The sequence below is a fragment of the Bos grunniens genome, chromosome 16 (assembly GCF_055505025.1).
Source record: "Bos grunniens cultivar Pamir isolate PY7600 chromosome 16, Bosgru_T2T1.0, whole genome shotgun sequence".
In the NCBI taxonomy this organism is placed as follows: Eukaryota; Metazoa; Chordata; class Mammalia; order Artiodactyla; family Bovidae; genus Bos; species Bos grunniens.
In genome coordinates, this window is record NC_141180.1 from 44023684 (window position 1) to 44050989 (window position 27306).

General features: G+C 38.3%; 3 protein-coding genes across 11 annotated transcripts in view; 2 read left to right on the forward strand and 1 right to left on the reverse strand.

The window, feature by feature from the left end:
* Positions 1 to 10420, forward strand: part of CCDC181 (coiled-coil domain containing 181) — a 39268-nt gene extending 28848 nt beyond the window's left edge. For all 4 annotated transcript variants that reach the window (XR_015143505.1, XM_086344785.1, XM_086344798.1 and 1 more), the window contains one exon: positions 9849 to 10420. The gene's annotated coding sequence lies outside the window, so the exon portion shown is untranslated. The remainder of the gene's footprint in view (positions 1 to 9848) is intronic.
* On the reverse strand, positions 52 to 23330 carry BLZF1 (basic leucine zipper nuclear factor 1). Its single transcript, XM_086344827.1, has 7 exons — positions 23194 to 23330; positions 22295 to 22371; positions 11794 to 12233; positions 9901 to 10100; positions 7278 to 7406; positions 5343 to 5562; positions 52 to 1426 (listed from the first exon to the last, which is right to left on the reverse strand). Exons 2-7 carry the CDS (start codon positions 22323 to 22325, stop codon positions 1241 to 1243), a joined length of 1206 nt encoding a protein of 401 aa, XP_086200953.1. The 5' UTR covers positions 22326 to 22371; positions 23194 to 23330; the 3' UTR covers positions 52 to 1240.
* A 415-nt stretch (positions 23331 to 23745) lies between these two features.
* Positions 23746 to 27306, forward strand: part of NME7 (NME/NM23 family member 7) — a 249209-nt gene continuing 245648 nt past the window's right edge. For 4 of the 6 annotated variants that reach the window (XR_015143506.1, XM_086344832.1, XM_086344828.1 and 1 more), the window contains exon 1: positions 23746 to 23791. Coding sequence is in view for 2 of the 6 variants with exons in the window: in XM_086344828.1 (XP_086200954.1) it covers positions 23789 to 23791 (3 nt within the window). In the remaining 4 variants the exon portion in view is untranslated. Of the gene's footprint in view, positions 23792 to 23926; positions 24063 to 27306 lie in introns of those variants that run through there. The other 2 variants (XM_086344829.1, XM_086344833.1) reach the window with 2 other exon arrangements.

Here is a 27306-nt window from a genome sequence, read left to right on the forward strand (position 1 = left end):
CTTGAATTGAAGCACATCATTCTGGAGGGAAGAAAAAATCAATATTCAAACTAAAGCAGGTAAAGAAATTTATTGCCACCCACTTGAAACTACAACTCAGATGAATCAGACCAAAAAAAAAAATCTTTAAGTTGACATTAAAACATATTGTTACTTGATCAGATTTGTCTTTTGAGGATTTCTTTACTGATAGGTAAAGAAACCCATTAGGGTAATTTGTTATCAACATTTTTGTGGACATTTTTCCGGGCCTCTAAAAAGGTGTTTTATGATGGCCCATCATAAATAAATAATAACACATTACATAGTAAAAATCAATTGATGAACTGCATTTTTGAGCTTGAGCGATGTTCTCCAAAGATCTTACTTTCTCTGCCATATTTCATAAGTATCAAATTGGATATTCCTATTGTGCTGCAATTGCCAAACTGAGCTCAACAGTTAAGTTTCTTCTGTAGATCAGTTATATCCATTTAAAATACAGAATCCCCTGCATAAAACCAAAATAAGAACAATGATTTTGCTCAAGCATTTGTTTAATGTGGCTGTAAAATATTTAAATTTTTTTTTAACATTTAGCATTTATTCTTAAAATAGTTCCTCCACCTGTTATTTCCATAAGACTCTTTTGTACTCTGCTCCAAAATCACCAAAAAGAGAAAGGACTCCTACCCCATTCTCTCCCCAACCGTTGCAGCTACTTTTGTGTTAGAGTGAGGGTCAGAAAACTTTTTCTGTAAAGAGTCAGATAATAAATATTTCAGGCTTTGCTAGTTATATAAACCCTGTTGTATCTACTCAATGCTGCTATTGTAGCATAACCATAGACAACAGTAAATGAATAGGTATGGCTGCATATGACCCAAGGCTACAGTCTGCCAATCCTTGCTTTAGAGTTCAGAAATTAAATCTGTTTATGTAAAATATATAGCAAGATAAATAATAAATTAGGGCCTGAAACAAAGGTATAGAATCTAGTCCTTTAGGAAAACCATCCTAACATGCCTGGGAAGTATTGTCTACTTATATATATCTACACAGTTTCATTTTTTTTCTTTACCCTGAGGTATTTATTAAGAAAGGGTAATCTGGAGTCCAGTACATGGAACATCTTTGGGGATATATATTATTTAAATAGAAAGAGATAATACTTCTAGCATCCAAAGACCCCCAGCTCCCAAATAATAATGACTTTTGGGTAAAAACAAGTGCCTGTAGTGTGCCTCCACCAGACTGATTGTTAAAGGGCAATAAGTTCTCCCTGGCAGTGATTGCAGCAATTGAAAGTTATATTTTCATATCTTGTATAGGGATGAAATCGTCCAATATTTTTCTTTGTAGCAAGTAAGGTGGTTGGTGAAGACTCAGAAAATGGATTATCAGGTGAGCTTTCGGTACATGTAACTGGATCCAAAATGCGTAGAACCTAAGGAAAATAAGAGGTAATGTCATATATACAGCAGGGACTACAAAAGTCCTTGGCTTACTAATATGTAACTACTCATACGTTCTATTTCATTAATAGGTAACTACCATAAAAAGTAAGATCTGAATGATGAATTTGACTCGAGAACTTACACTTTTTCTCAAAAAGCTCTAAATTTAACGATGATGTCTAGTTGTTATATTACCTAGGTTACGTATTTTTAAAAATAAAGAAATGTTCTCATGCGTATTGATGAAAATATAGAAGAAAATAAATTGATACGGTTATATCTATTTTACCATAAGTGATACTCATTTTTATCCTTAATCAAAATATACTTATTACCTTTCTCCTTCAGGCCTTCATTGAACTGCTTGAAACTGGAATTCTACCTTTATTCTTCTACTGACATGTATTTCAAAGTTTTTGATTATTTACTTGTCAAATCAATGGCTTTTCATTTCTTTTTTTTCTAATTTACATGCAGTATTATGCTAAAGATCATGTTTTTGTTTCTTGGATTCATGGACATCATACACTCTCAATTCTTCTGCTCTAAATTTTCTATTCCATTTCATTTTCTGAGACCCACAACTGGAGGAAATCTTGGTTTGAAAAAAATTCTCTGGTTAAGGGCAAGGATAACATGGCTGGCTCATAGCTCCTGTTTCTCATTTTCATATTCTCCTAACCATCTTCATAGGGCTTCCCTGGTGGCCTAGCAGTAAAGAATCTGCCTACAATGCAGGAGATATGGGTTTGATCCCTGGGTCAGGAAGATCCCCTAAAGAAGGAAATGGCAACCTACTCCAATATTCTTGCCTGGGAAATGTCATGGACAGAGGAGCCTTGGGGGCTACAGTCCATAGGGTCGCAAAGAATTGGACGTAACTTAGCAACTAAACAGTGACAACCATCATCATTATGATGAGTATGAGTTACTGTGCAAAGGAGATTGGCAGTGGAATTAGAAAGGAACTGGGAAAAGCAGTGAGGAAAGGAGCTTTCTCTTCTATGTAAGGCTTATTGAAACAGCTTTCAGAAATGGCTCAAGGTGTCTGTTTCCCTAGCTCTCAAATTGTCCAACAGGATTTTTTCCTTCTAAGTTACCAATGTACCCAAGGGGCCACAACTAATTAAAAAATGTCCTGGCATCATTTAAGAGCTACCATTTCATTTCCATACCTCTGTTTTTCTACAGGATTATTGCTTCTTCAATTTAGTTTTTGATATTCTTCTGTTTTTATGGAGCTTGGTTAGATGCTAAAGGACAGAGATAAAGGGCTTATCTTAAAGCTGCTTATAAATTGAGAAGGGGAAATAAGAAAGGTACCCCTATTCTCTATATTTGTAATTACATTATGTATCTTTAGAAACAAAATGGCAAATGAATACAGTTAAAGGAGACTGAGATACCAATAGGATAAAAGGTTTCCAGATTTTAGCCTGAAAGTGATCAAGATTTTAAGCTGGGTGTCTTTCAGAGAGATCACTCTGTACACAGCTGGTGGATGAGAGAAGGGGTGGGAACCAAAGCAGACAATGGGAATAAGAGAGAAAGGGAGTTTAATGCAATAATTAAGCTAAGAAAGGTTGATCTTGAAGCAATGTGGCTGAAAGGTCTAAGAGACACTGAGGAAGGAGGACCGTCAGTTTTGTTCCGTGAGACAATGTGGTGGATAAAGGACTGGAGGAAGAGGATGTAAACCAAGAACAAGCCCTGAGGCTACCCACCATCGTGTGGTGAAACAGAATGGTCAGAGAAAAGAGAAAAGAGAGCGGGTAAGGTTACATCAGCCACGGGAAGAGAGTGTTTCAAGATATCAGAAGCAGTTAGTTATACCAGATGCTACTGGCAGCAACTGAGTGGGCAGCAACACAATTTCCCAACAAAAAGAATAGAAAAGGAGAAACAATTTTGGATAATGTTTAGTTTCAGGGACTGATTCATTCAGTAAATAGCTGAACACCTACTATGTATAGAGGATTATGCCAGACTCGAGGAAACATAGTGCCCATCTTTGAAGAGCTTACAGTTTGGGAGGTGGAGAATCAAACTGCAATGAACCATGATAAAGAGCTATACTAGATTTATGTACAAGATGAACTGCAAGCCTAGAGGAAGGAAAATCTAGGTTTGCCTGAAGGAATCAGGGAAGGCTGATTCTTAAAGGCAGTGTAGTGGTTGGGCAAGGAGAGAGATTGTTGGGAGGCAGTCTAGGCAGAGGGAAGTATATACAGAGGCGTGAGGTACAGTGGCCCGTCTGTGGAATGAAAGTGGTTAACACAGCTGGGATGTGAAGTGCAGGGGGTGGGCACACCTGGGAAATGCTCCAAGGGAAGGGGAGCTGGAATAATGATTAATGAAAGGCCTTCTATACAATATGAAATAATTCAGATTCAGTAACGAGGGAGACTGGGAGTCCTCTGAACATGAGTACCAAGATGATGGGACTGACATTTTTGAAAGAACAGTCTGGCAGCAGAGGATGGCTGCAGGTAAGTAAAAAAGCAAGGGAGGGATACTGGTTAGGAGGCTACTGTACAGTCTAGCCTGGCAATCAGGTGTCTAAACTTGGCAGAGGGAATAAATTAGAAGAAACTGACAGGACTCATAAAGGCAACAGGTTTAGGGGATGAAGGGTATAAAAAATGATAGCTACTATTTATTGAGAAATTACCTATACTGCAAATGGCTACAGGCTTTATATGTATTATTTTATGGAATCCTCAAAACATCCAATGTAGTAGGTACAGTTCGCTAAGCTAGGAAATACAGAAGAAACAGGTTATTTTTCTTTTACTTTTTTTTTTCCCCCTAGAATGGTAATACAAATACAAAAGCAAGAGGTTGTTCTGTTTTTAGCTGTCTATGGGACGAGCTAATGGAGATGTCCAGCTGGGTATGTATCTTATTCTAGAAAAAAAAGTCTCAGCTGAAGAAGTCACAAGCATAATGCTATGGGGATTAGCTAATGATAATCCCGAGATGATACAGAAAGTCAACTACGTGAGGAAAGGCTCAAGAGTGGGCACAGGAAGAGGATTCCCCTTCCCCCCACCAAATGCTGAGAACGAACAGTCACAGCAGTAGCAAAGAATTGGGAGAGTATGACGGCTTCAGAAACTGAGGGAGTTCAAGTAAAATGTGACAAAGTACTTAAATACTCATGGCCTTAATGAGAGTCCTTTTTCAGGACAGTGGAGCTGGAATTCTACTGAGATAAGCAATGGCGGGAGTTGAGGAAGGGAGGTATGTAAGTAGAAATAAATATGAACTGCATGTTCCAGAGTTTTGGTTATGAAGGGAAGGTGATAAGACCATATGTAGAGAACTTAAGATAGAGGGAACAGTTTTCTTTTTAGATGGAAGACACTTGGACATGTTCTTAAGTAAAAAGAGTCAACAGAAGAAGTACCTGTTAGTGGGAGGCCTGATGAGCCTGGGGGAATATGCTATGCTTTGGAGAGCCAAAGAGACACTTTTCCAGTAACAGAAATATATGTAAGGTTGGAGGCCACATAGCTAGGCTTCGAGATACATAGCAGCTGGGACCTGGAGGGAGTTTTCTGCCTCTACCCTCTTTTTGTTCTGTGAATGAGGAACCAAAGTCATCTACTGAATCTGAGGTACGAGTTGGAATTGGTACAGAAACCAAGAGGGCAAGCAGCTGAACTAAGATAGGAGTGGCCATCTTTAAAAACAATTACACTTTTTTCTCCTCAAGAGTATACTAATAGAGTTTGAGAAAATTAAGCTCAGAGGAGGAAATAATTTCCTCCAAGATTACTAGCTCATTAGCATGAGAAATTTTGATTCCATATTTCCTAACTCCCAGTGCCAAGCACTTTTCATTATAACATGTAAGAGGACAGTCTTAGAGGTTATACAGATCATGAAAGAGAAATATTTTACCGTTTCAGCCATTTTTTCTGCTGGAGTACTGCAGAATTCAACTGTTGATGGAACCTTTTTTTGACCATTAGTGCCAACATTTCCCAGAAGATGAGAATTTACTGCTTTTGCCAACTTGTGATTTGTTAATGCTAGTTCTGCCGTGCTGTGAGGTTGCCCGCTAGGGTAGTAAGTTTGCTCCCTTCCCCACTGCAAAGAGACCAAGAGCTCCTCCAGCAACCTGCAGCAACACACAGCACTGAACATTAGTAAGAGGATAAAATATAAAAAGCAAGAATGCTGAGAAACATGTTTCTGAAATCATATAGTTTCTTTCTCCTCTTTCTCTCAAGAGTTCAATAAACCAGGAAGTCTGGTAAAATAAGTCAGATTACAAAAACCACCTAAACTGATTTTATGGTTATGAGAGGCAAAAAGTACCTTTTTGGTTCTCTTATTTTAGTACAGGTAAAATATAATATACTCAGTATTATAGTACTACTTATTTAATTTGTGCATTTATTGAGATGCTTATATGGTATGTGTGTATATATATATGTATGTGTATGCATATGTGTGTGTGTATATATACATTATATGTGTGCATGTATGTATGTATATATATGATAATTTTTTTGTATTTCATTGGTTGATTTTTAAATGATAAACCAACCTATAATTCTTGGGGTAAAACCTCCATGGCCATGATGTATAAAGCTTTTTATATACTGTTGGATTTGAATCACCAAAATTCCATTAAGGATTTTTGCATCTATAGTCATTATAGATAGATATTGGCCTGCAGTTTTCTTGTAATGCCTCTGTATAGTTTGGTATCAAGATGATGCTGGCCACAAAAAATAAGGTAGAAACTGTTCTTTTATTTTCTAGTAAAGTTGTATAAATTTGGTTTTATTTCTTCCTTAGATGTTTGTTAGTATTTACCACTTGATTCACGTAGGCCTGGAGTTTATTAGAAGATTTTTAACTACAAAGTAAATTGCTTTAATAGGTCAGGGCTATTCAGGTTATCTATTCAGGTTATCTGTTCTTGAGTATTCTAGTAGTCTGAGTCTTTTAAGTAGATTGTCCATGTAAGCTGTTGAACTGATTGGAAAAGAGTTGTTCATAACATCCCCTATTATCTTATGACTATAGACTCTGTAGTATCCCCTTTCCGTCTCATGCTGTGTATCTTTTTTTTTTTTTTCCCCCTGATTGTACTGCCTGGAGGTTTTGTAACTTTATCCTTTCAAAGAACCAGTGTTTGGTTTTCTATTTCATTTATTTCTGCTCTCATCCTTTCTTTCCTTCTGCTTAATTTGCTCTTTGTATTTCTTAAAAAGGAAGCTTAGCTTATTGATGAGACCTTTTTTCCTTTTCTATAATAAGCATTTAAAGCTATAGCTTTATTAATTCCCTCTAAACACTGCTTTAGTTGCCTCCCACAAAATCTGATATTTTGATATATTTTCATTCTTCTAATGTCCCCTATAATTTTCTCTTGAATTTTATTTAATTTGTAAGAAATCAATTATATAAAAGTATAAAGTGCTTTTAAGGAAGAGTCTCAATTTTGACAGTTCTGGTGCATATGGATATGAAAGTAAGCTCTCATACTGTAGAATAGTTCTCAAAAAGATCTCCCTCCAAAGTAAAGACCGGTATACTTTTTGGCTTCTACCAAAAACTACAAAACTGCTATAACTGTAACCAAAAAGTACTTTTAAATGCAAAAATTTCTTCCACTATAGATATAACTAATCTCTCCTCCATTAAGAATATAAGAAGCATGTCTTCTGCTTTTTTCATTCTTCCTCCTTTCCCTGGGCAGCTATTTTAAAATGCTACTCAAAGTATATGCTCAGTGAATTAATAAATGTAGAAATACGAAAGAACTATAACAAAAATTGCAGGAGAAAGTAGAAGGGCTCAGAATGTAAACAAGTGCCATACTTCTGTGTAGCTATCATTTCCTGACGAAACTGTTCCCGTTCACTCAGGAGATCTTGTATAGCGCTCTGTGCATCACGGTTCTGACGCTGCAGAACTGCTCTGGAGTTGGTTAACTCATCTGCCATAACCCTGGAAAAGATAAAAATCTTGCATATAAATTCTCAGACAGTGTTAAAAAGTTAATATACTACCTCAGTGATTATCATTTTTAACAACTTACAAAAAGATTTACGACTGTCAAATTACTTCTCAGTTTTTAAACCTTCACTTCAGTTTAGTCAGTTCAGTCGCTCAGTGGTATCCGACTGTTTGCAACCCCGTGAACCGCAGCACGCCAGGCCTCCCTGTCCATCACCAACTCCCGGAGTCCACCCAAACCCATGTCCATCGAGTCGGTGATGCCATCCAACCATCTCATCCTCTGTTGTCCCCTTCTCCTTCTGCCTTCAATCTTGCCCAGCATCAGGGTCTTTTCAAATGAGTCAGCTCTTCGCATCAGATGGCCAAAGTACTGGAGTTTCAGCTTCAACATCAGTCCTTCCAATGAACACCCAGGACTGATCTCCTTTAGGATGGACTGGTTGGATCTCCTTGCAGTCCAAGGGACTCTCAAGAATCTTCTCCAACACCACAGTTCAAAAGCATAACATTTAAAATGTTTATGAGTTTAGAACTCATTAAAGGGACTCAATTAAAATATCTGTTTACAAAATGACAAAGAAAACAATGTTTGAACTTTCCTGTATAGTGACTTTGGAATGTACTTCAGTCTTACTCTAGATTAACCAAATTTTGGAAGAAAAATAACATTAATTATTCTCAAATAGAGAAAATTTTAGAGAAAAACAAGAGTTATTTTTCTACCACTCATTACCTGTCATTAGAAAAACATTAAATATAGAAAGGTTTATATAAAAGGAAAACTAAGTCCTCTTGTCCAGCAGTCAGGCCCCTCCTTTTATAATCAGTAATCAATAAAGTAACCAATATATTTTTATAGGAAAAAATAACTTATATGTATATCAGCATAAAAGTATGTATAAAAATAAATATATTTTATTTACAAAAAGGAATTATTTGATACAAACTTTTTTGTAGTTCACTTTTTCACCTAATAATTTACCTTGATGAATTTTTTCGTATTAGCATACATAGAGCCATTTCGTTCCCTTTTTGTTTAAAAAAAAAAAAAACAAGCTTCATGTTTTCTGATTGGATGTAGCAAAATGTGTTTAACAATTCTCTAGTGATAGAACTGAAGCAAAATTTTAAAGTATTTTTATTCAGTTGAAAAAATCTTACAACTAAAATTAAAGTCTCAGACCACAGTAACCACTGAATTCTTTAAAATGAAAACAGTTCTGATGTTAAAAGATTAAATCAACTAAAATATAAATAAAGTTTGGTTTCACTATTATTGCCCTCAAAGTATTACTACTATTAACATTGATCAGAATGTTTAATAAATTACATATTGTAGTAATCTATAAAATGCATGCATGATTTGCTTCTTAAGCTGTTCAGTAAAAATTAACTTATTCATTCTAAGCCAATAAACAGTAAATTCATTTCTCCAGATACATCCTTTATTAGTACAATTAGAAAACAAATTAAGGATTTTAACAGAGTAATCAATTATTAGAAAGTATCACCGATATTAAGACATGAAGAAATAACTTTCTAAAAATATATTCATTACAATCAGTGGTTCTTAAGGTACAGACTGGAAACCTTTGGTGTTTGTGAGAAACCTCTTAAATCAATGTTATTAAACATATTATATGGGAAGCACTGAGCTAAACACTGAAAATACCCAGATGGATAACACCCACATTCTGTTCTCCAGTAACTCAAAGTTGGAAGGAGGGGATGAATAGAAAATAGTAACATATAAGAGACCTTCCCAACTACCAGTGTATTCATGCGTCTGGGGGTTATAAGGGCCTAAGGTTCTCACCTCTACTGGAGAGGTAGCCTCGTCCGGTATGCCATGCAGATTATCGCTTTCTATTTGTGTATAAAGAGAAAAAGGTTGGGAAGCTCTATTATGATGTAGCTAAATGAGCAATGAGAACAGAGTCTGAGAGACAAAATAAGACATTATGCAGTGGCAATGATATGTGAGTTTTTAGAATGTGGGGAAAAATCTTCTTTTAAAAATTTAAATATTTATTAGCTGTCTGAGTTTAGTTTTGTTCTGATCTTAAACATTGTAGTTAGAGTGATTTCCACTACAGAAGAGTAACTCAGAATCTGGAATGAGGGAGTAGCTTTATGCTAGCACTTTTCCATTTAGGGAGACTGTATGACCATCCAGAGGAGGGCGAGTCCATCTCTTAAATCATGTATGAGTTAATTTGACAATCTCAGTCAAATTTTCACACTACAATCCAGTTTTTTTTGCATTAGAAGGGTCAACAAATCTGACAGAGCAAAAAGTAGGAAATGAGTTACTATTTACTGTATGACCATCCAGAGGAGGGAGAGTCCATCTCTTAAATTATGTATGAGGTAATCTGACCATCTCAGTCAGAAATTTTCACACTACACTTTTTTTTTTTTTTGCACTAGGAGGGTCAACAAATCTGGCAGAGCAAAAACTAGGAAATAAAATAGAAAATACCTGCTTGCGAGGAATTTACTTCGCCACACATCACACTGTATTGACATCCGTTCTAACTGTTCAGAAAGCTGAGCGATGTTTCGACCCAGGGCTTCATTTTCTAAAATAAGCTGATTTTTCTCACGGGCTACACGTTCAAAGTGATACTGAAGGTCATCCCCAACAGAAGCCACCAGCAGCTTTTTTAACTCACGATTGACCTGGAAGAAATCATGACCAATACAAGCTCAAAGTAATGCCAGTGAGTTCAATGTAGCAAAATGAACAGAAGAGAAACTGTGTTTCATATGTAATTTGGACCGCCATTACTACAAGTGCATATCAAAAAGTGATATCAAACAGTTAAGTTTCATAATATATACATACCATGTCTATATCTCTATTAATCTACAGTCCATGCAGTTATAATTTGAGCCTCTTGAGAGTACAAATCATTATCATAATAATTACAAACTGCCTCTCATCAACACTTAAAGGAAAAAATTTAAAAAACTGAACCAATAAATTTTGCTAAAAAGTATGACAGTGTTTTATAAATCTTTTTCAACATTTAAAAATTGGTTTCTTTGTGCCCTAGGATTTTTAAGAATTTAAGCAAAGAAAGCTATTCAAGATGTCTATAATCATGTTCTTCACACTGTTATAAAAAATGAAACAAAATTAAAACAAATGTCCAATAAAAGGTATTGGCATGTGGTATAGTTACTGAAAAACACTGTTGCTATTAATAATGATATTTTAATAGGATATCTTGAGACGTGGGAAAATATTAACTAAAAAAAGTAAATTACAAGGCAAAAATGAACTCAATATGTATAATTATGCACTTACAGCTGGATGGTATTTATAGGTGATACTATTTTCATTGTTTTTTCTGTATTTTCTAAGATGTTTACAAATATGTACTAGTTTTGTAATTTCAAATTAGTTATTTAAAATATATTATTAAATACATTAGAAACATATTTGGATAAGAATCAGTAACCATGGTGTCACTTATAAAGACTAACCTCTAGAACAAAGATGTATAATCTAACAAACAAAGTGGGCAGTGCTAAGGCAATATTTACTAAGATGTAAAGATTAAAGACTATGAACTTTTTTTTAATAGCCTTTACACTTTACATTTTAGCAAATATTGCCTTACCACTCCTCACTTTGTTTCTCTGTCAGTCACCTGATGTGAAGAGCCAACTCATTGGAAAACACCCTGATGCGGGGAAAGATTGAGGGCAGGAGAAGGGGGCAACAGAGGAAGAGATGGTCAGATGGCATCACCAACTCAATGGACATGAGTTTGCATAAACTCCGGGAGACAGTGAAGGACAGGGAAGCCTGGCGTGTTGCAGTTCATGGGGTTGCAAAGAGTTGGATACAGCTTAGTGACTGAACAACAACAGCAAAAGTTTAAAGACAGTAAATCAAGCAATATAGGTCATTTCCAATTTACAATGAAGATACCAATACTTATTCCACAATTTTCTTTATTCTAACTATTATCTATACATAGAAAAAATCCTTGGAATTTATGGATTCTTAAAGCAAGGATTACTGACTAGTCGATTTGGTTAATCTCTGGCCTGTGAGTTCTTAACTGTAACCTCCTTAATAACTTACAGGTGGTCTTGCACAATGTCCAAAGTACCGCACATTGTCCAAAGTACCTTACATGTCATCTTCAACCATGTTTAGAATATAAGTTCCCAACATAAACTAATTCTAATAGAGGCACTAACAGAATGGGAAATTTAAGAGGAAGCATTTTGGAGTAATGACAAGTTATAATGAACAACATTCCAAGAGGAAATATATTTTATTCTATATTTATAATATTTTCTGTGTTCATTCTATGTTCATAGCCATTGTCATTAAAGCTATTAAGGCTGTTCTTACCTCTGACTGTACTCTGAGCTGGTTTGAAAGGCCTTCTTTGTCCTGCAGCAACCTCCTTTCAGAGTTCTTGAGCTTTTCCAATGTATTCTTTACCTCAGACAGTTCCTTTCTGGGTTCTATGACTCCCTCTGGCTGTCCAAGGAGTTCTCCTTTATGATGTCCCAGAGATTTAACCTTTGCATTTTTGTAGGGGATATTATGGGTTATAGCGGCTTTGGGAACTAAAATTCTTACAGCTTCAACTTCCACAGCTTTTTCAGCGAGAATCTTCCCTAGCTGAAGAACTCCTGGGCTCTCTGATGGGACTGCTTTCTTTCGTGGACTCTGAAGGATGTGATGCGTTATAGGTTGGATTCCAGGAGTAACTTCAATAGATTTAGGTGGCTCCTCAGTTTCCATTCCATCTCCTGCTCCTCGGATTGGGGATGGAGTAAGGATGGCTGTAGGATGGAAAACAAAACAAGCTATTTGCTGAAAAGAAATGCCAGGAAATGCCAAGATATACTTTACCCTACATTCAGAATTCCTGGCACTGAAAAAAAAATTTTTTTCAAATAAAAATTAAATTTCAAAATAATCCTGTGTCAACAAAGGATGAACGAAGTCTTATAGGTTCAAACCTTCCTTAAGTAAATGGTTTCTCTCTTGGTGGAAACTGCAAGAGACTTGGAATCAAGTTCTTTGGTTCCCACTTCTACTTCCTAGTATGCTGTGCTGTGCTGTGCTCAGTCGCTTCAGTCGTGTCCAATTCTTTGTGACCCTATGAACTATAGCCCACCACACTCCTCTGTCCATGGGATTCTCTAAGCAAGAATACTGGAGTGGGTTGCCATGCCCTCCTCCAGGGGATCTTCCTGATCCAGGGATCGAACCCATGTTTCCTGTGTCTTCTGCATTGCAGGCAGATTCCTTACTGCTGAGCCACCGGGGAACCCCACTTCCTAGTATAATCCTAGGTAAATAATGTAACTCTCTATGAATCTCAAGTTCCTAATCTGAAAAGTGGAGATAGTAACAAATATGTAATAAATATGCTACAAGGTTGTGATAAGAAAGGCTGTAGTAAGATCAAATGCCTGGCACACTGTGGACACTCAAGAATCTTAAATAATAAAAATAAATGTAGGCTATGTACATACCTATTTGAAAGTGTCTATCTCAGAACAGACTCACCTGTTTGTGAACTCTTAGCAAAGAATGGTTCACAAACTATCCAACTGGACTACTCTCTCTCCTAGGCTTCTAATCAGGCCTCTGTTTCTGCTATTTCTTATTCTTTTAGATGGCTTCTTCCACCATTTACTGTGATTCTAACTTATCCCTTTAAGAAGCCAGCTTAAACTCTACTCTGCATTAAAAATTTCCAACTTTTAGCCTATACTCTGAATGCCTGTGCTACTTGACTATCTCAACACTCAGTGTGAATCTTAATCATGATCCATGATTATCATTTATGGGTTTTATTATATGCTAAATCTCACTTCCCCAGTAAGTATGATAAACACTCTGTGGCCAGGCACCATGCCCTAAACAAATGGAAGGAGCAGGACATTATAGAAATGCCATGGACTCTGGGATTAGCCAGATCTGGTTCTTAGTTCCATTTCTACCACTGCTTCCTGTATAATCCTGAACAAACCCCTGCAAATTATCTGAGCTTCAGTTTTAGCCTCCACGAAATGGATTTAACAGTACATCTAGGGTTACCTGTGTCTTCAATGAAAGAATGGTAACAAATAACCAACGTTTATAAAGACTTAGCACATGTCAAACACTATTCTAAATACTTTACATATAAGTATTTTATTCTTAAAATCACCCTTTGAGGTAGGTGTAATTAGCTCCCCTTTACAGATGAAGAAAATGAGGCACAAAGAGGTCCAGGAACTTGCCCACAGTCACACCACCCAGCTAGTAAGTAGAGGGTATTATCATCATTGTTATTCAGTCGCTCAGTCATATCCGATTCTTTGTGACCCCTTGGACTGCAGCATGCCAGGCTTCCCTGTCCTTCACTGGGGTTAGGGTTAGGGTTAGGGCCTTGACTACTGTACACACTGCCCCTTCAAGTGTAGAAACTGTCTTGCACAGAAGTAAATGCAGATAAATGATAGCTCCCATCCCCCTTCCTCTGAAACACTTAATACATTGATGCTCATGCCTACTAATTTGCTCAATTGAAATAAATGATCTCCTCTCATATAAGCCAACCTGACTAGTCATCCTTAGTTCAGATAACCTTTGGAAGGCAGCTACGCTCACTACTGTACCACCATTGCTCCAGTCAAAGAACAGTTTGTTTCTTTTCTATTTTACCTTATCTCAAATCACGCAGTGTAAGAAGCTTCACTGAGTCACCTTTCTCCAAGAAAAGGCTACTTTCACTAATTGATTCAAGAAAATAAGTGGTTTAGAGCTTAGAAAGAATTGAGAATCTGTGAGGATGGGAAATGTTGCAAGCCTCGACGAGATGGCTAGAATGACACCTACCTGACACGGAATTCCTGAATTAGTAAATTCACTAACATTCCTCTGAGCAACAAGTGAGATTCCTGGCCATTTTACAAGTCCAGAATACATTTGAGAAAATTGAGGCCAAAACCTAGGAATAGCTTTTATTCACTTCACTATGTGCCAAGGACTCAGTTCTACTAAGTTCTTCAGATGCATCAGTATCATTTGGTTTTACAAGTCTCATGACTTTGCATAATAGAACCCATTTTGCAGACAGAAACAGAGGCAATGAAAGGTTAAATAGCTTGTCCAAATCATCAGTGTCAAACTAGGATTTCAGTCCAAATATGAATTCAGAGCTAAGATGTTAATGGGTCTGGGAAAGTGTAGTCCCTTGGTCATGTCCAACTCTGTGACCCCATGGACTATACCTCATTAGGCTCCTCTGTCCATGAAATTCTCTAGGCAAGAATACTGGAATGAGTAGCCATTCCCTTCTCCAGAGGATCTTCCTGACTCAGGGATTGAACCCGGGTCTCCTGTGTTGCAGGCAGATTTTTGGGCCTTCCCACAAACCAAAACTATTGCACCTTATCAGCCTAAACTTATTGCCTCTCTTAACAGCCCTGTTAGGTTGCAAAAGCCCACAGAGTTTATATAACAGTTATAGCAAGCTTAAAAAAAAAAGGCAGATTGGACCCTTGAATGATTTCCCATTACTCTCAGAATAAAGACCAAGATCCTCACCATGGCCTACCTGCCCCTCGGTGATCTAGTCCCCTGCTCAACTCCTGGGTCTCAACTTTATGCCGTTCACTCCCTCAGATCCTAAGTTACAGCCTTATTTGTTTTCTCTTAGTGTCTCAGTAGGAGTAGACTCCTTCCTCTTCCTCTGCAAACATTTTTTATTGGAATATTCTTCCTAACTTCCTCCTCCCGACTCACCTTTCGAATCTCAGTTCAAACTTTCGAAGGGAAGCCTTTCTCTAGTCTTCCAAGATTATATGCTTCAACAGCAAAGACCATGCCTTGCTTTTTACCATTTATCACAACAGTTAACTGACATTTTGTTCAGTGTAATTAGAAATACACTGTTTTTGCCTTCCAATGGGATATAAGTCCCATGAGGGCGGGACTGTGTGTCCTGTGTTTACCCTTGTATTCTTGGTAAAATGCCTTGTACCTAAGACTCTGAGGAACGATTAATGCATGGTAACAAGGGAAAAAGGATGAGCACACGTAATAGTGGTGATAAGGATAAACTTCAGAGTTTATCATCAAGGGGAGAAAAAGCTTAATTAATATGATAAAACATAATTCTGCCTCCTTTTCTCTTACACTAAAGTTCTACAAAGTTATATCACCATACTCCAGAACTATTTTTTCATTTAACAGATTTTTGTAGAGTTTTTCGTGAGTATGTAGTAATGGACAGGGAATCCCAAGTTATGTTCATTAGACAAGAGGTAGAATGACGTCTGAGCTATAATTAAGGTGTTCTATTTAATAAAATATTTTATAGTAGAATAAAGTATCTGTCATTTCTGTATTAAGTGTTAACTAAGATATTTGGGCTTTAGGACTGATTCTACTTTCAAAAAGATGAAAAAAGGAATACTTCAGAAAGCGAAAGGGTTTTGTACTTAATTCATGCATACTAGCATGGAGGACAATTCCCAAAAATGAACAGTTTTAAAAATAAAGGCCTATTCCCATGCTCTCAAAACCTGGTTTTAAGTTTGTCTAACTGTACTTAGTGCAAATTTAATCTTGTCACTCAGACATTCTGGCATTTAAGAAGTAATATAGAACCACGAATTAACTACAGAGTAGTAATTTAAAAGACCACAAAAAGACACACTAGAACTATACCATTCAGGCCCTCTGAACCTGAAGAAATAAAACTAAATATGATTTCTAAGCAAGTCATAACATTGTTAGGTTGGAATTTTAGGTAATGAAGATTCAAGAACAAAACATAAAATGGTTAATGCTACATTTAAAAGCCAAAGAAACATTAATGGGTACTTAACAGAAATCTCTTTTCAAACAAAATATGTTATAAAACTCCAATCAAGAAATTTAATCAACTTTGTTCAAACTCAGTTTACACTTTATTTAAACTGTTCTACTTACTCAAGCATTTGTGAGAACCAAAGCTGTACCGTGTATCACATGGCAGCTCCCTCTTTGTAACATCTATACTTCTAGCTAATGTGCACAGGCAAGGAGACAGGTTGGGGAGCCAAGGCTTTGTGTTTTCTCACCTGGTAACTTACTTTCATAATTCTGTTTTTCCTGTGACACACATTGAAGCCTTTATTACATACGCACTAGGTCCAACCCAGGGCATATTCAAGAGCAATTACCTTCAGTCTGGTGGAAGGACAACGACCTACTGTACAAGCTCTGTAATTATGGGCAATGTTTGAGTAAAATAACCCCTTTCCATTCTTTAAAGGGAACCAACAAAACGATTCTTCAATTATTCATCAATAGTAATTTCTACTTGTGATCACTTATTAAAGAATGAAAACATATCTAAGGTTTACGGCTCATTCTTTCTGCCTTTCTCCCAAATTGGTGACATGCAGGGAAAGAACAAATATTCTACAGTAGGGGTTGGCAAACTTTTTCCATTGAAGGCCAGATAATAAATATTTTAGGGTTTGTGGACCATGAGGCAAAATTAAGGATATTATATAGGCATTTATATATGAAGAAAAAAACCAAAATTTTAATGATGAAACTCAAATTATAATAACAATAAAAGTGTTTTTTTTGTAATATAGATCTAATAATGAAAAGAACAGTTCTTTTTATTTGTGATGTGCGTTTGCATGCATGCTCAGTCATGTCCAACTCTTTGCAGCCCCATGGACTGTAGCCATCAGGCTCCTCTGCCCATGGTATTTTCTAGGCAAGAATACTGGAGTGTGCCATGCCCTACTCCAGGGGATCTCCCGACCTAGAGATCGAACCCTCAGCTCTGGCATTTCCTGCACTGGCAGGCACCTGGGAAGCCCTTTTATTTGGGATAAACACTAGGCTTAAGTGGGATTCAAAGTTAGTGTTCCCTATTATCAAACTGACTGCAAATATTCTCAGAAGGCCTAAGATCCCTAATTTGCCAACCCTTGCTCTAAAATACTGAGGCAAATTTGCTGTAGCAGAAACTAGTTGAGACACCCACATTATTATGTTACAGCCCTTATTCTTTCTGCCCATTCACCCTGTCTCCTACAGATGTTTTGTTCTCTCTCTCTCTCTTGTCTAACTGCACCCCGAGAATGACTACCCTCTCGCTAAAGCTGTACAAAGCACATGATGTCTAGAAAGCACCTGATGTCAAGAAAACGCTCCTGTCCTTTGTGAGCATTCTTCATTCCAGAAAGGAGGTCATACAACGATAACCTTGAGGACCATCAGAATCAGTTCTGGAACCACCTGATGCCATTGCTAATGATCTTAATTAACGTCTCCATGAGGAAAGAATAATTTAAGACAGCGTCAGCCCTGATCCTTATCTACAACCCTATTTTCCACTCTGAAACTCTAAGACCCCTTGCCATCCCTCAGGAAAGGGACAGTCTAGACAGCATTAGCCTGCTGTGGCCCTCGTTGCTTGGCAAAGTACTGGGTTGCCCAAAAGGCTCCTTGGGTTTTGTAACATCTTATTGGAAAACCTGAATGAACCTCTTGGCCAACCTAATAACAAAGCTACTCTCTGCTCCTCCTCCAAAGCTCTGTCTTCACGTTTCTATTCGGCACTGGTGAACAGAGGCCAAGTTTTTGGCAACAAAAGAACATCATTTTATAGTTTGTTATTAAAAAGACATTTCTCCTTTTTTCATAAAACTAAATCTATGAAGACAGATACTCAAACTCAGCAGGATCGTATAAGGGAAATAACACTGGACTCTGAGTCAAAAACTTAAGTCTCTACTGCCACTTATTATATGACCTTGGGCAAACCATTTAACTTGCACACACCCCCACCCCCGCGACCCCCACAACCCCTATATCCTACAGTGGTTTCAGAATAATGCAAACACAAGAGTATTTTTCTCTTGTAGATGAAATTGCTGAGAGATCCTTAGGGAAGGGACTGCCTCCTAATGTTTGTATCACCAACTTACTTTAAAGGTACTTGGTGCAGAAAAGGGGAATACATGTTTTGAAGTTCATCAATGTTAATATTAACACATCACCTAGAAGATTTCATTTCAACATCCAATAATTATTTAAAAATTGCTGAATATTTTCCCATTACAAAAAATCTGTACTCATTTATAATCTGACAAATTTTTCAGATCATATGCAGTTCAGCTATAAAACAGTTATTAGGGATCATCACTTGGTGATTTTAAATTAATATTATTTTAAATGTTACCAATATCACCTAATAAAGTTTGGTTACCATTTAATTAGAAAAATATACTATAGGCAGTGAATTTAAAGAGTTAGGCGCACATGTACTGACATGGAATCCAAACATTCCTTTTGTCACAGGCTCCGCAAATAGAGTTCCCTGGTCAAATAAGTGTGGGCAGTGCTGCATACTATACCTCTTTGGAGTTGCACAATGTACATTAATATATTAGAGGCTCTGAGGGGTCCTATAGTATAATCTCTCCTTTAATCCAGCATTTCCCAAATTTATCTACCCATGGAGTCCTTTTTCACCTAACAACTATTTTACAGACCTAGACTTAAAAGTTAGACTATTTATGGAGTTAAAAGTATCTGAACATCTCAGACCTTCCTATCTGAAGGTCAGACTAAATTGTCTGACTTTAATCCCTTTACTTTTAATTTCAACTTCACTCTCCGAAAAAGGTTTGGATTTGAATTCTAATTTTCTAGTTGTTCCTATTTACTGAAATGTTTCCCTTTCAATAACAGCCCTAGCAGCAAGGACACATCCCTCTCATGATGGCTACTGCTCAAATGTCCACTGAGAGAAAGTTCTGTCTCCTTAAGCCAATCCTGCTTCTTTTCTGAGGCAGTAATAGGAAATGCAAGCAACCAACAAACATCAGCCATGATAAGTTCACCCTTTCTCAGGCCACGCGATACAAGTTACTCTTCTTCACTAACAACAGTTATCATGATATTACATAGGATTAGGACTAATAGCTGAATTATCTACTTCACTGTAAAATTAAGATCAAATGAAACAATGTATGTGAAAGTGCTTTATAACTCTAATCCTCATTACAAACACGTAACAACAAATAATAATTTCACAGAGGCCTTGCAGTGACTTTTAATTACTAATGATAATGTCATATATAACTTTTCTTTTTGCCAAGAATCACCGCTAACTGCTTTCATATTAGTTACGATTTGACTGCTCTTTTTCCCATTAATCCCCAGCTTGTTACTTTCATTTCAGTTTCTAATTTGCTTATTCTAATACTATAAAAAGCCTCTGGTGATTCTGAAATGCTGTTACACACAGCTGAATTGAATTCAATTAAACATTTATTAGCATGATCTTCACTTCCTAAACACATTTAAACCCCCTTTAAAGAGTTTGCTGTTGGAGATCTGCTTGCTGCAAAAGTGACTTCTAGAGAATAGTTTCTCATCTCACTCCACCCCGCCTGGCCCTCCCTCCTCCCCACCTCAAAAAAAGAAAACAGTTTCTCCATAACTCACTCCACCCAAGAATAACCTCAAACAAGAGGTGCTCACTTTGGGACATGCTAAGACTTAATCTATGTCTAAGTGAAGACGGTAGACAGTAGGCTGTATGGGTCTGAATCACAAGAGAAGAGATCTAAGCTATAGATTTGGAAGTCATAAGTATTAAAGCAGTGAAAGCAGAAGAGAAAGAGGGCTCAGAAACATTATTATTTAAAAGGTAAACCAGAAGAAGAGGAGGATTAAAAAGAAACTATAGGCCGTACCAGGTGGAACAGTGGCAAGTAAGAATCTGGCTGTCAAAGCAGGGGACACGGGTTGGATCCCAGGTCTGGGAAGATTCCACACATCCCAGACCAACTAAGCCTATGCATCACAACTACTGAGCCTGTGCTCTAGAGCCGGCACAGCCTGGAATCCACAGGTGGCAGCTAGGGAGCCTGAGCACCACACCTACCGAAGCCTGTGAGCCTAGAACCTATGCTCTACAACGAGAGAGGCCACGGGAATGAGAAGCCCCTGCCCTGCAACAAAGAGTAGCCCCTGCTCACTGCAACTAGAGAAAGCTGATGCAAAGCAATGAAAACCCAACACGGCCAAATTAAAAAAAACACAAAAAACTATAGCTACAGCAGTGGTGTCCAACAAGACTTTCTACAATGATGAAAATGCTCTATATCTGCACTTTCTAATACAATAGCCACCAGTCACAAGTGATTACTGAGCACTTAAATGTGGCCAGTGTGACTGAAAACCTCAAAAAAACCCGAAAACCTAAAAATGTTTTAATTTTTAAGAAAATATTAATTTAAATTCAAATAGCCACATGTCACTACTGTGTTGGACAGTGAAGGGCCACAGAGTAAATGGAAAATAAGATGAACTCATGGAAATCATAGAAAGAATTTCAAAAAGTGGGAATGAGCAATAGCATGAAATGCTCTACAAAGGACAAGCAAAGCAGGACTAAAAACTAACTAATGTAGTTAGCAAGTACTCTGAGTTGAATTGTGTCCCACTCCAAATATTCATAATGTTGTCCCACACCTCAGAACATGACGTTATTTGGGAATAGAGTCTCTGCAGATGTAATTAGTTAAGATGAAATCATACAGAGGTATGCATTTCTAATCCAATATGATTGATGTCCTTATAAAAAAAGGATAAATTTGGACACAGAGACACACATACACAGGGAAAATGCCACATGAACAAAAATGCAGAGATCATGATGATGTGTCTACAAGACACGCAATACAAGAAATTCCCAGCAAGCCACCAGAAACTAGGGGAGAGGCCTAGAATAGATCCTTCTCTACTGACTACAGAGGCAGCATGGCTCTGCCAACACACTCATCTTGGACTTTGTTGTTGTTTATGCTTAGTCACTAAATCATGTCCAACTCTTTGGTGACCCCATGGATTGTAGCCCGCCAAGCTCCTCTGTCCATGGGATTCTCCAGGAAAGAATATGTGTGGGTTGCCTTTTCCTACTCCAAGGGAATCTTCTCAACCCAGGGATCAAACCCGAGTCTCCTGCATTGGTAGGCAGATTCTCTACCACTGAGCCACCAGAGAAGCCCATGATCTTGGACTGTGCTGTGCTGTGGTTAGTTGCTGAGTCGTTTCTGACTCTCTGCTACCCCATGGAGTGTAGCCCACCAGGCTCCTCTGTCTATGGGGATTCTCCAGGCAAGAATACTGGAGTGGGTTGCCATACCCTCCTCCAGGGGATCTTCCCAACCCAGGGATCGAACCCAGGTCTCCTGCATTATGGGTAGATTTTTCACCGTCTGAGCCACCAGGGAAGCATGAGAATATTGGAATGGGTAGCCTATCCTTTCTCCAGGGGATCTTCCCAACCCAGGAATCAAATGAGGGTCTCCTGCACTGCAGGCGATTCTTTACCAGCTGAGCTACCAGGGAAGCCCAGATCTTGGACTACTAGATTTCAAAATTTTGAGACAATAAACTTCTGTTGTTTAAGTCACCAGTTTGTGATTCTTTCAGTATCCCTAACCAATGCAATAAGAAAAAGGTATTCTATATCTGCCAGTTGTTTGTCTGTCTATCTAAATCTTTAAAAAGGTATGCTCTTATTTACTTAAATCTTGATCTTCTAGTGGACAGAGAACATAGCTCTAAAACATTTGCTCTCACTACTGTTTAACAGCAGTAGCCATCTAGTAAATACTACCGAACAATGTTAATATTCAATCATATATCTGAAGTGCTGAAGTGTAAACACTGTATTAAAAAACAAACATGAAGAGATATGAAGCACAGATGATTCGCAAGGGCTCTTTGGGGTTTGGTTCCCTGGCTGAAACATTCCTTCATCTTATTGTCAGAAATTTCATGTTTTAAAAATAATTATCACCAAAAGAAGAATACTTACCTTTGGTTTCTAAGCTTTCAAGAGTAGTCATTGTTTTTCACCAATGAAAATGTACCCCAAGACTTCTACTGAAAAACCTAAAAATGTATAAAATGAAAAAATTAAAACAGTATCATATAAACACATTCACCAAGTCCCTGTAATTTTAATATTATGATATTCTACTTGCTGCTGCATTTAGTAAACTTGCATTTGGAAGTGCCCCTTAAAGCCCCTTTTCACAAGGTAATATAGTTATGGCTACCAAATATCTTAAAAAAAATTAGGGGTAGCTTACTTTCAAATTTCACTGTTTACTGTAAATTACCACCAGTAGAATCTAAATGATCATATGTGTGTCCTTAAATTTAGCTCAGAAATAGTACTGTAGTTAATATAGGGGCTTTTGTATCACTGATGGACACCAGGAATTTAAAAGCAATTAATTTAAACTAATTAAGTCCTCACAAGACTTCATTGACACTATTTTGTTCACTAAATCCTGGAGAAGGGAATGGCAGTATTCTTGCCTGGAGAATTCCATGGACAGAGGAGCCTGGCGAGTTACAGTCCATGGGATCGCAAAGAGTTGGACACGACTGAGCTTCTAACAACACCACCACCACCACCACCACCACCCACTGTTCATTAAATACATCACAGAGGAGCTTCTCTTCAAATGTTTGACAAGCGACAAAAAAAATTCATAGCTTAATTTACATTTCTTGGTAATAAAATTAAAATGGCATAGTATATGCTTTCAGAAATGTATGGATGGCCTTAAAGGCGGTACAAGCCTTTCTGGAACAACAGGCAACCTTTCCCTAAATCCAAAGCGGCTCAACACCCAAACTTCAACTCGTGCCGCCGTCCCTTTCCAAAATTCCCTCTTAGTTACACAAGTCCGTTCTGGGACTTACCTCTCAGGTTCTTACTCTTCCTACTGCAGGGGGCCTCACTTTACAGATTCTTCGTCCAGATCTCACTGGTTTAACGACAGGCACTCCTCTAGCATTCTGAAGCCGATCCGCCCAGGCCTTGGTGACATCAAACTTCTGGTTCACAAATAATCACTTCCGATTACTCAGGGTTTCGTTTCCGGAAAATTTTCCAAAAGAAAAATGTCAACTCACTCTGCGATGCATTTAAACTTAAGTAACATAGAACATATGGTGTAAGACTTGAGTAAGTGAAAACTGGATAAACTCCTATTAAAAAAAGTAGATTATTTGGACCTTAGCCACGTAGTAGCTTCAACTTCCGGTCACCTGTCCACCAAACGGAAGTGACGATAGGGGAAAGAGGTAGGCGGTGTTCCGTCACCCTAGGCGACTGTCGACAGAGTGGGCGGAGGTGCGTTTACTCTTAGCCAATAGAGACGAAGGGGCGGGCCACTGGCGGCCCGGCTGGAGTCCGGCAGTAGGCGGGGCTTTGTTGCCGGAGTAACCCGGCGTTGGTTTTGGTTCCTTCCTGTTGAGAAGATAGCTGTTTCCTTGTGCTAAGATCCCTGAGGCTATGGTGAGTGCTAGGCGAGGCCAGAAGAAAGGCTCCGGGGTCGGGTGTACGTCGCGTCCCAAGTCCTGGGGCTTCTGGGCCCTGAAAGGAGTTCGCGTCCCTTCTCTCATTACCGCGTTTTCTTTTTCTCCCTTTCCAGGCGCCGTCCCTGCAGTTTTCTTGTTTTTCCTGTTTTTTTTTTTGTAGCACCATGAACCCCACTTTTGTACTGCTAAGCCTTGAGAGTAATGTGACAGAAAGTTTAGGGGTAAGACACTGAGTCTAACAGTTTGAGGTGAGACACTGTTTCGAACAGACGTGTAAAATGTTTTTAGTTTTAATCATTTTTTTCCTCCAAGCTCTCAGCTTCACCTTAACGCGCTTCATTTAACACTATGTTGTGATGTGTATGTTACTTTCTCATTGGCGTGTGTGTGTGTGTGTGTGTGTCTGTACGCGCTCAGTCGTGTCTGACTCTTCAGTGACCCCAAGGACTGTATGTAGCCTGCCAGGCTCCTCTGTCCATGGGATTTCCCTGGAATGTCCCAGGCAAGAATACTGGATCTGGGTTGCTATTTCCTTTTCTAGGGGATCTTCCCCACCCAGGGATCGAATCCATGTCTCTCGAGTCTCCTGCATTGGCAGGCAGGTTCTTCTAACAGTAGCGCAACCTGGGAAGCCCTACTTTCTCGTTACTGATCTTAATATCCTTATATTCTGAAGTCTTTGCTTTCTTGAATGGTCAGCCACTGTCGCATACCCTGTCTAAGGGCCATTTAGTAATAACTGTATTTTGCATTAGTTCTCTTCTAGCCAGTTGATTACCTTCTAGTTCTGTGCTTTTTAACAAGAATGTCCCTCAAGATCACTTGGAGATCATTTATAGAAAATTCACTTGCTAGAGCTTCATCCCTAGAAATTCTGAATAAATAAGAATAGGGCTCCATATTTGAATTTTTAAAAGCCTATAGATGATTTTAATTCAGTCACACGTTTGAAAACACCAGGGTTCTAGTGTATTCACTTAATCGCTAAATATTTTAAACATTTACAAGTAAGGAACTGGAGGATAGAAGGATGTGCATTGTCAGATGAATTTAGTTATGAACTTAACATCAGAGACTCTCCCACTACCCTTTCCTTCTCCACTACTACTCAGCAACCCATTTTATTACCCCGGTCTGTCTCTGCCCTCCTCCTTCCGATCCCTTTCCAAACCTTCACTTTTAAAAACCCTGTCCCCTTTCCCTCCATTACAACCAGATGACAGAGTCTAACGGTCAATTTCTTTAACCCCAAGTCTCCAACCTATATATTGATATTTCTTTTTACCCATCATTGGGTCTTTTGTTTCTAGTTTAAACAAATGTTGAAGGATAATGCTTTCATTTTTGCTCTAAATCTTATTCCTTCCCACTCATTACAGGACTTTTGCTTCGGGTTATCATTCTCCTTTCCTGTACTTTCAGCCTCTTCCTCTCCCTTTCCTTCTCCTCAGTGTCTGAGTCATACATCTCAAGAAAATGAAATAAAACAAAAGCCCATTTCCCATCTTGTGTTTATCTATTCTCCCCACCTATCAGTAAGCTGCTGGAAAGCATAGTGCTTCCTTTTTTAGCAGATTCTGCTTGTTCACTTGCATCCTCAAAACTCTGTTGTCTGAATTCCTCTCTAACAGCTTCGTGAAGTTGTTCAGTCACTAAGTCATGTCTGACTCTGCAACCCCATGGACTGCAGCACGCCAGGCTTCCCTGTCCTTCAGTGTCTCCCTGAGTTTACTCAAACTCATGCTTATTGAGTCAGTGATGCCATCCGACCATCTCATCCTCTGTCACCCACTTCTGCTGCCCTTAATCTTTCCCAGCATGAGGGTCTTTTCCAGTGAGTTGGCTCTTTGCATCAAGTGGCCAAAGTATTGGAGCTTCAGCTAAGCATCAGTCCTTCCAATGAATATTCAGGACTGATTTCCTTTAGGATTGATTGGTCTGATCTCCTTGCAGTCCAAGGGGTTCTCATGAGTCTTCTCCAGCACCACAGTTCAAAAGCATCAATTCTTCGACATTCAGCCTTCTTTATGGTTCAACTCTCACATTTATACATGACTACGGGAAAAACCATAGCTTTGGCAATATGAACCTTTGTTAGCAAAGTGATGCCTCTGCTTCTTAATGTGTTGTCTAGGTTTGTTATAGCTTTTCTTCAAAGGAGCAAGCATGTTTTAATTCTGTGGCTGTTGTCCCCTCTAGTGATTTTGGAGCCCAAGAAAATAAAATCTGCCACTTTTTTCACTTTTTCCCCATCTATTTGCCATGAAGTGATGGGACTGGATGCCACAAGCTTAGTTTTAAATGTTGAATTTTACACCAACTTTTTCACTCTCCTCTTTCACCTTCATCAAGAGGCTCTTTAGTTCCTCTTTGCTTTCTGTCACTAGGGTGGTATCATCTGCATATCTGAGGCTGTTGATATCATGAAGTTGTTCTGCTTAAATTGTGAATGGCCTTTTAAGTGCCAAATCCACTAATTTCTCCTCAAAATTTATTTTATTTAGCTTTTCTGTGACAACTGAAGTATGTGCTTAGACACTCAGTTGTGTCCAACTCCTTGCGACCCCATGGGCTCAGTAGCCCACCAGACTACTCTGTCCATGGGATTTCCCAAGCAAGAATACTGGAGTGGGTTGCCATTTCCTTTTCCAGGGAATTTTCCTGACCCAGGAATTGAACCCACGTCTCCTGCATGCAGTTGAATTTTTTATCATTGAGCCACCAGGGAAGCCTGTACAGTATCATAAGGAGATGAAAAGTGACATTTGCAAAGTACTGTTTTTTGGTGCCTGCCATTCAGATTTTCCAACAACCCTAAGAGCAGTGAACTCCTCCCTGCACTCTCTGTGCTGGCTGGAGGTGTGTGTGGTGGCTGTTTCAGATTGGGTGGTCAGTGAAGGCTCCTCTGAGGAAGTGACTTTTGTCTTGAAGTCTGAATATTAAGGTGCAGTGATCTGAGGGAAGATTCTAGACTGTACCAACAACAAGATCAAAAGAGCTTTGAGCTCTGACCTTAAGGTTTAATGTGAACAAAGAATAGAAATTAGATTCTGAAGCGGTGTGGGGGGAGTACGGTAGAGAAAAGCATGAGATTCCAGTAGAGAGGTAGGCAAAGGGTAAACCACAAGAACGAGGTTTAGCAGTGTTTTGCGAACTATAGTTGTAACCCATTACTGGGTCATGAAATTCATTCGTGGTATATAGCCAACATTAAAAAAGAAGACACATGAAGTAGACTTTAAGTGTATTTATTGCATGTAAGGGTCGCTTTCATGAAACTTTTAAAAAAATTCTATGCATGTTGTGTGTACTGGATTATGATGTAGAATATATTTCTTACTGTACATCATGATCCACAAAGTTCAAGATATAATATACTTTGAGCAATACACACTATAAATGGCAAGATAGTTGAAATCTCAAGGGATGCAGATTTTTCCTTCCTCCTTTGAACTAGTGACAATCTTATTGTGTGGCAGGAAAAACTCTGAA

What these genes read in the sequence shown, in the direction of transcription:
- BLZF1 (XM_086344827.1), bottom strand. Translation starts at nt 22,325, where the DNA reads ATGACTACTCTTGAAAGCTTAGAAACCAAAG. An exon ending in AGTAAATTCCTCGCAAGCAG is followed by an intron (nt 7,407 to 9,900) that starts GTATTTTCTATT and finishes TATCTTTTCCAG; the next exon opens with GGTTATGGCAGATGAGTTAA. An exon ending in CAGAAAAAATGGCTGAAACG is followed by an intron (nt 1,427 to 5,342) that starts GTAAAATATTTC and finishes TATTTTCCTTAG; the next exon opens with GTTCTACGCATTTTGGATCC.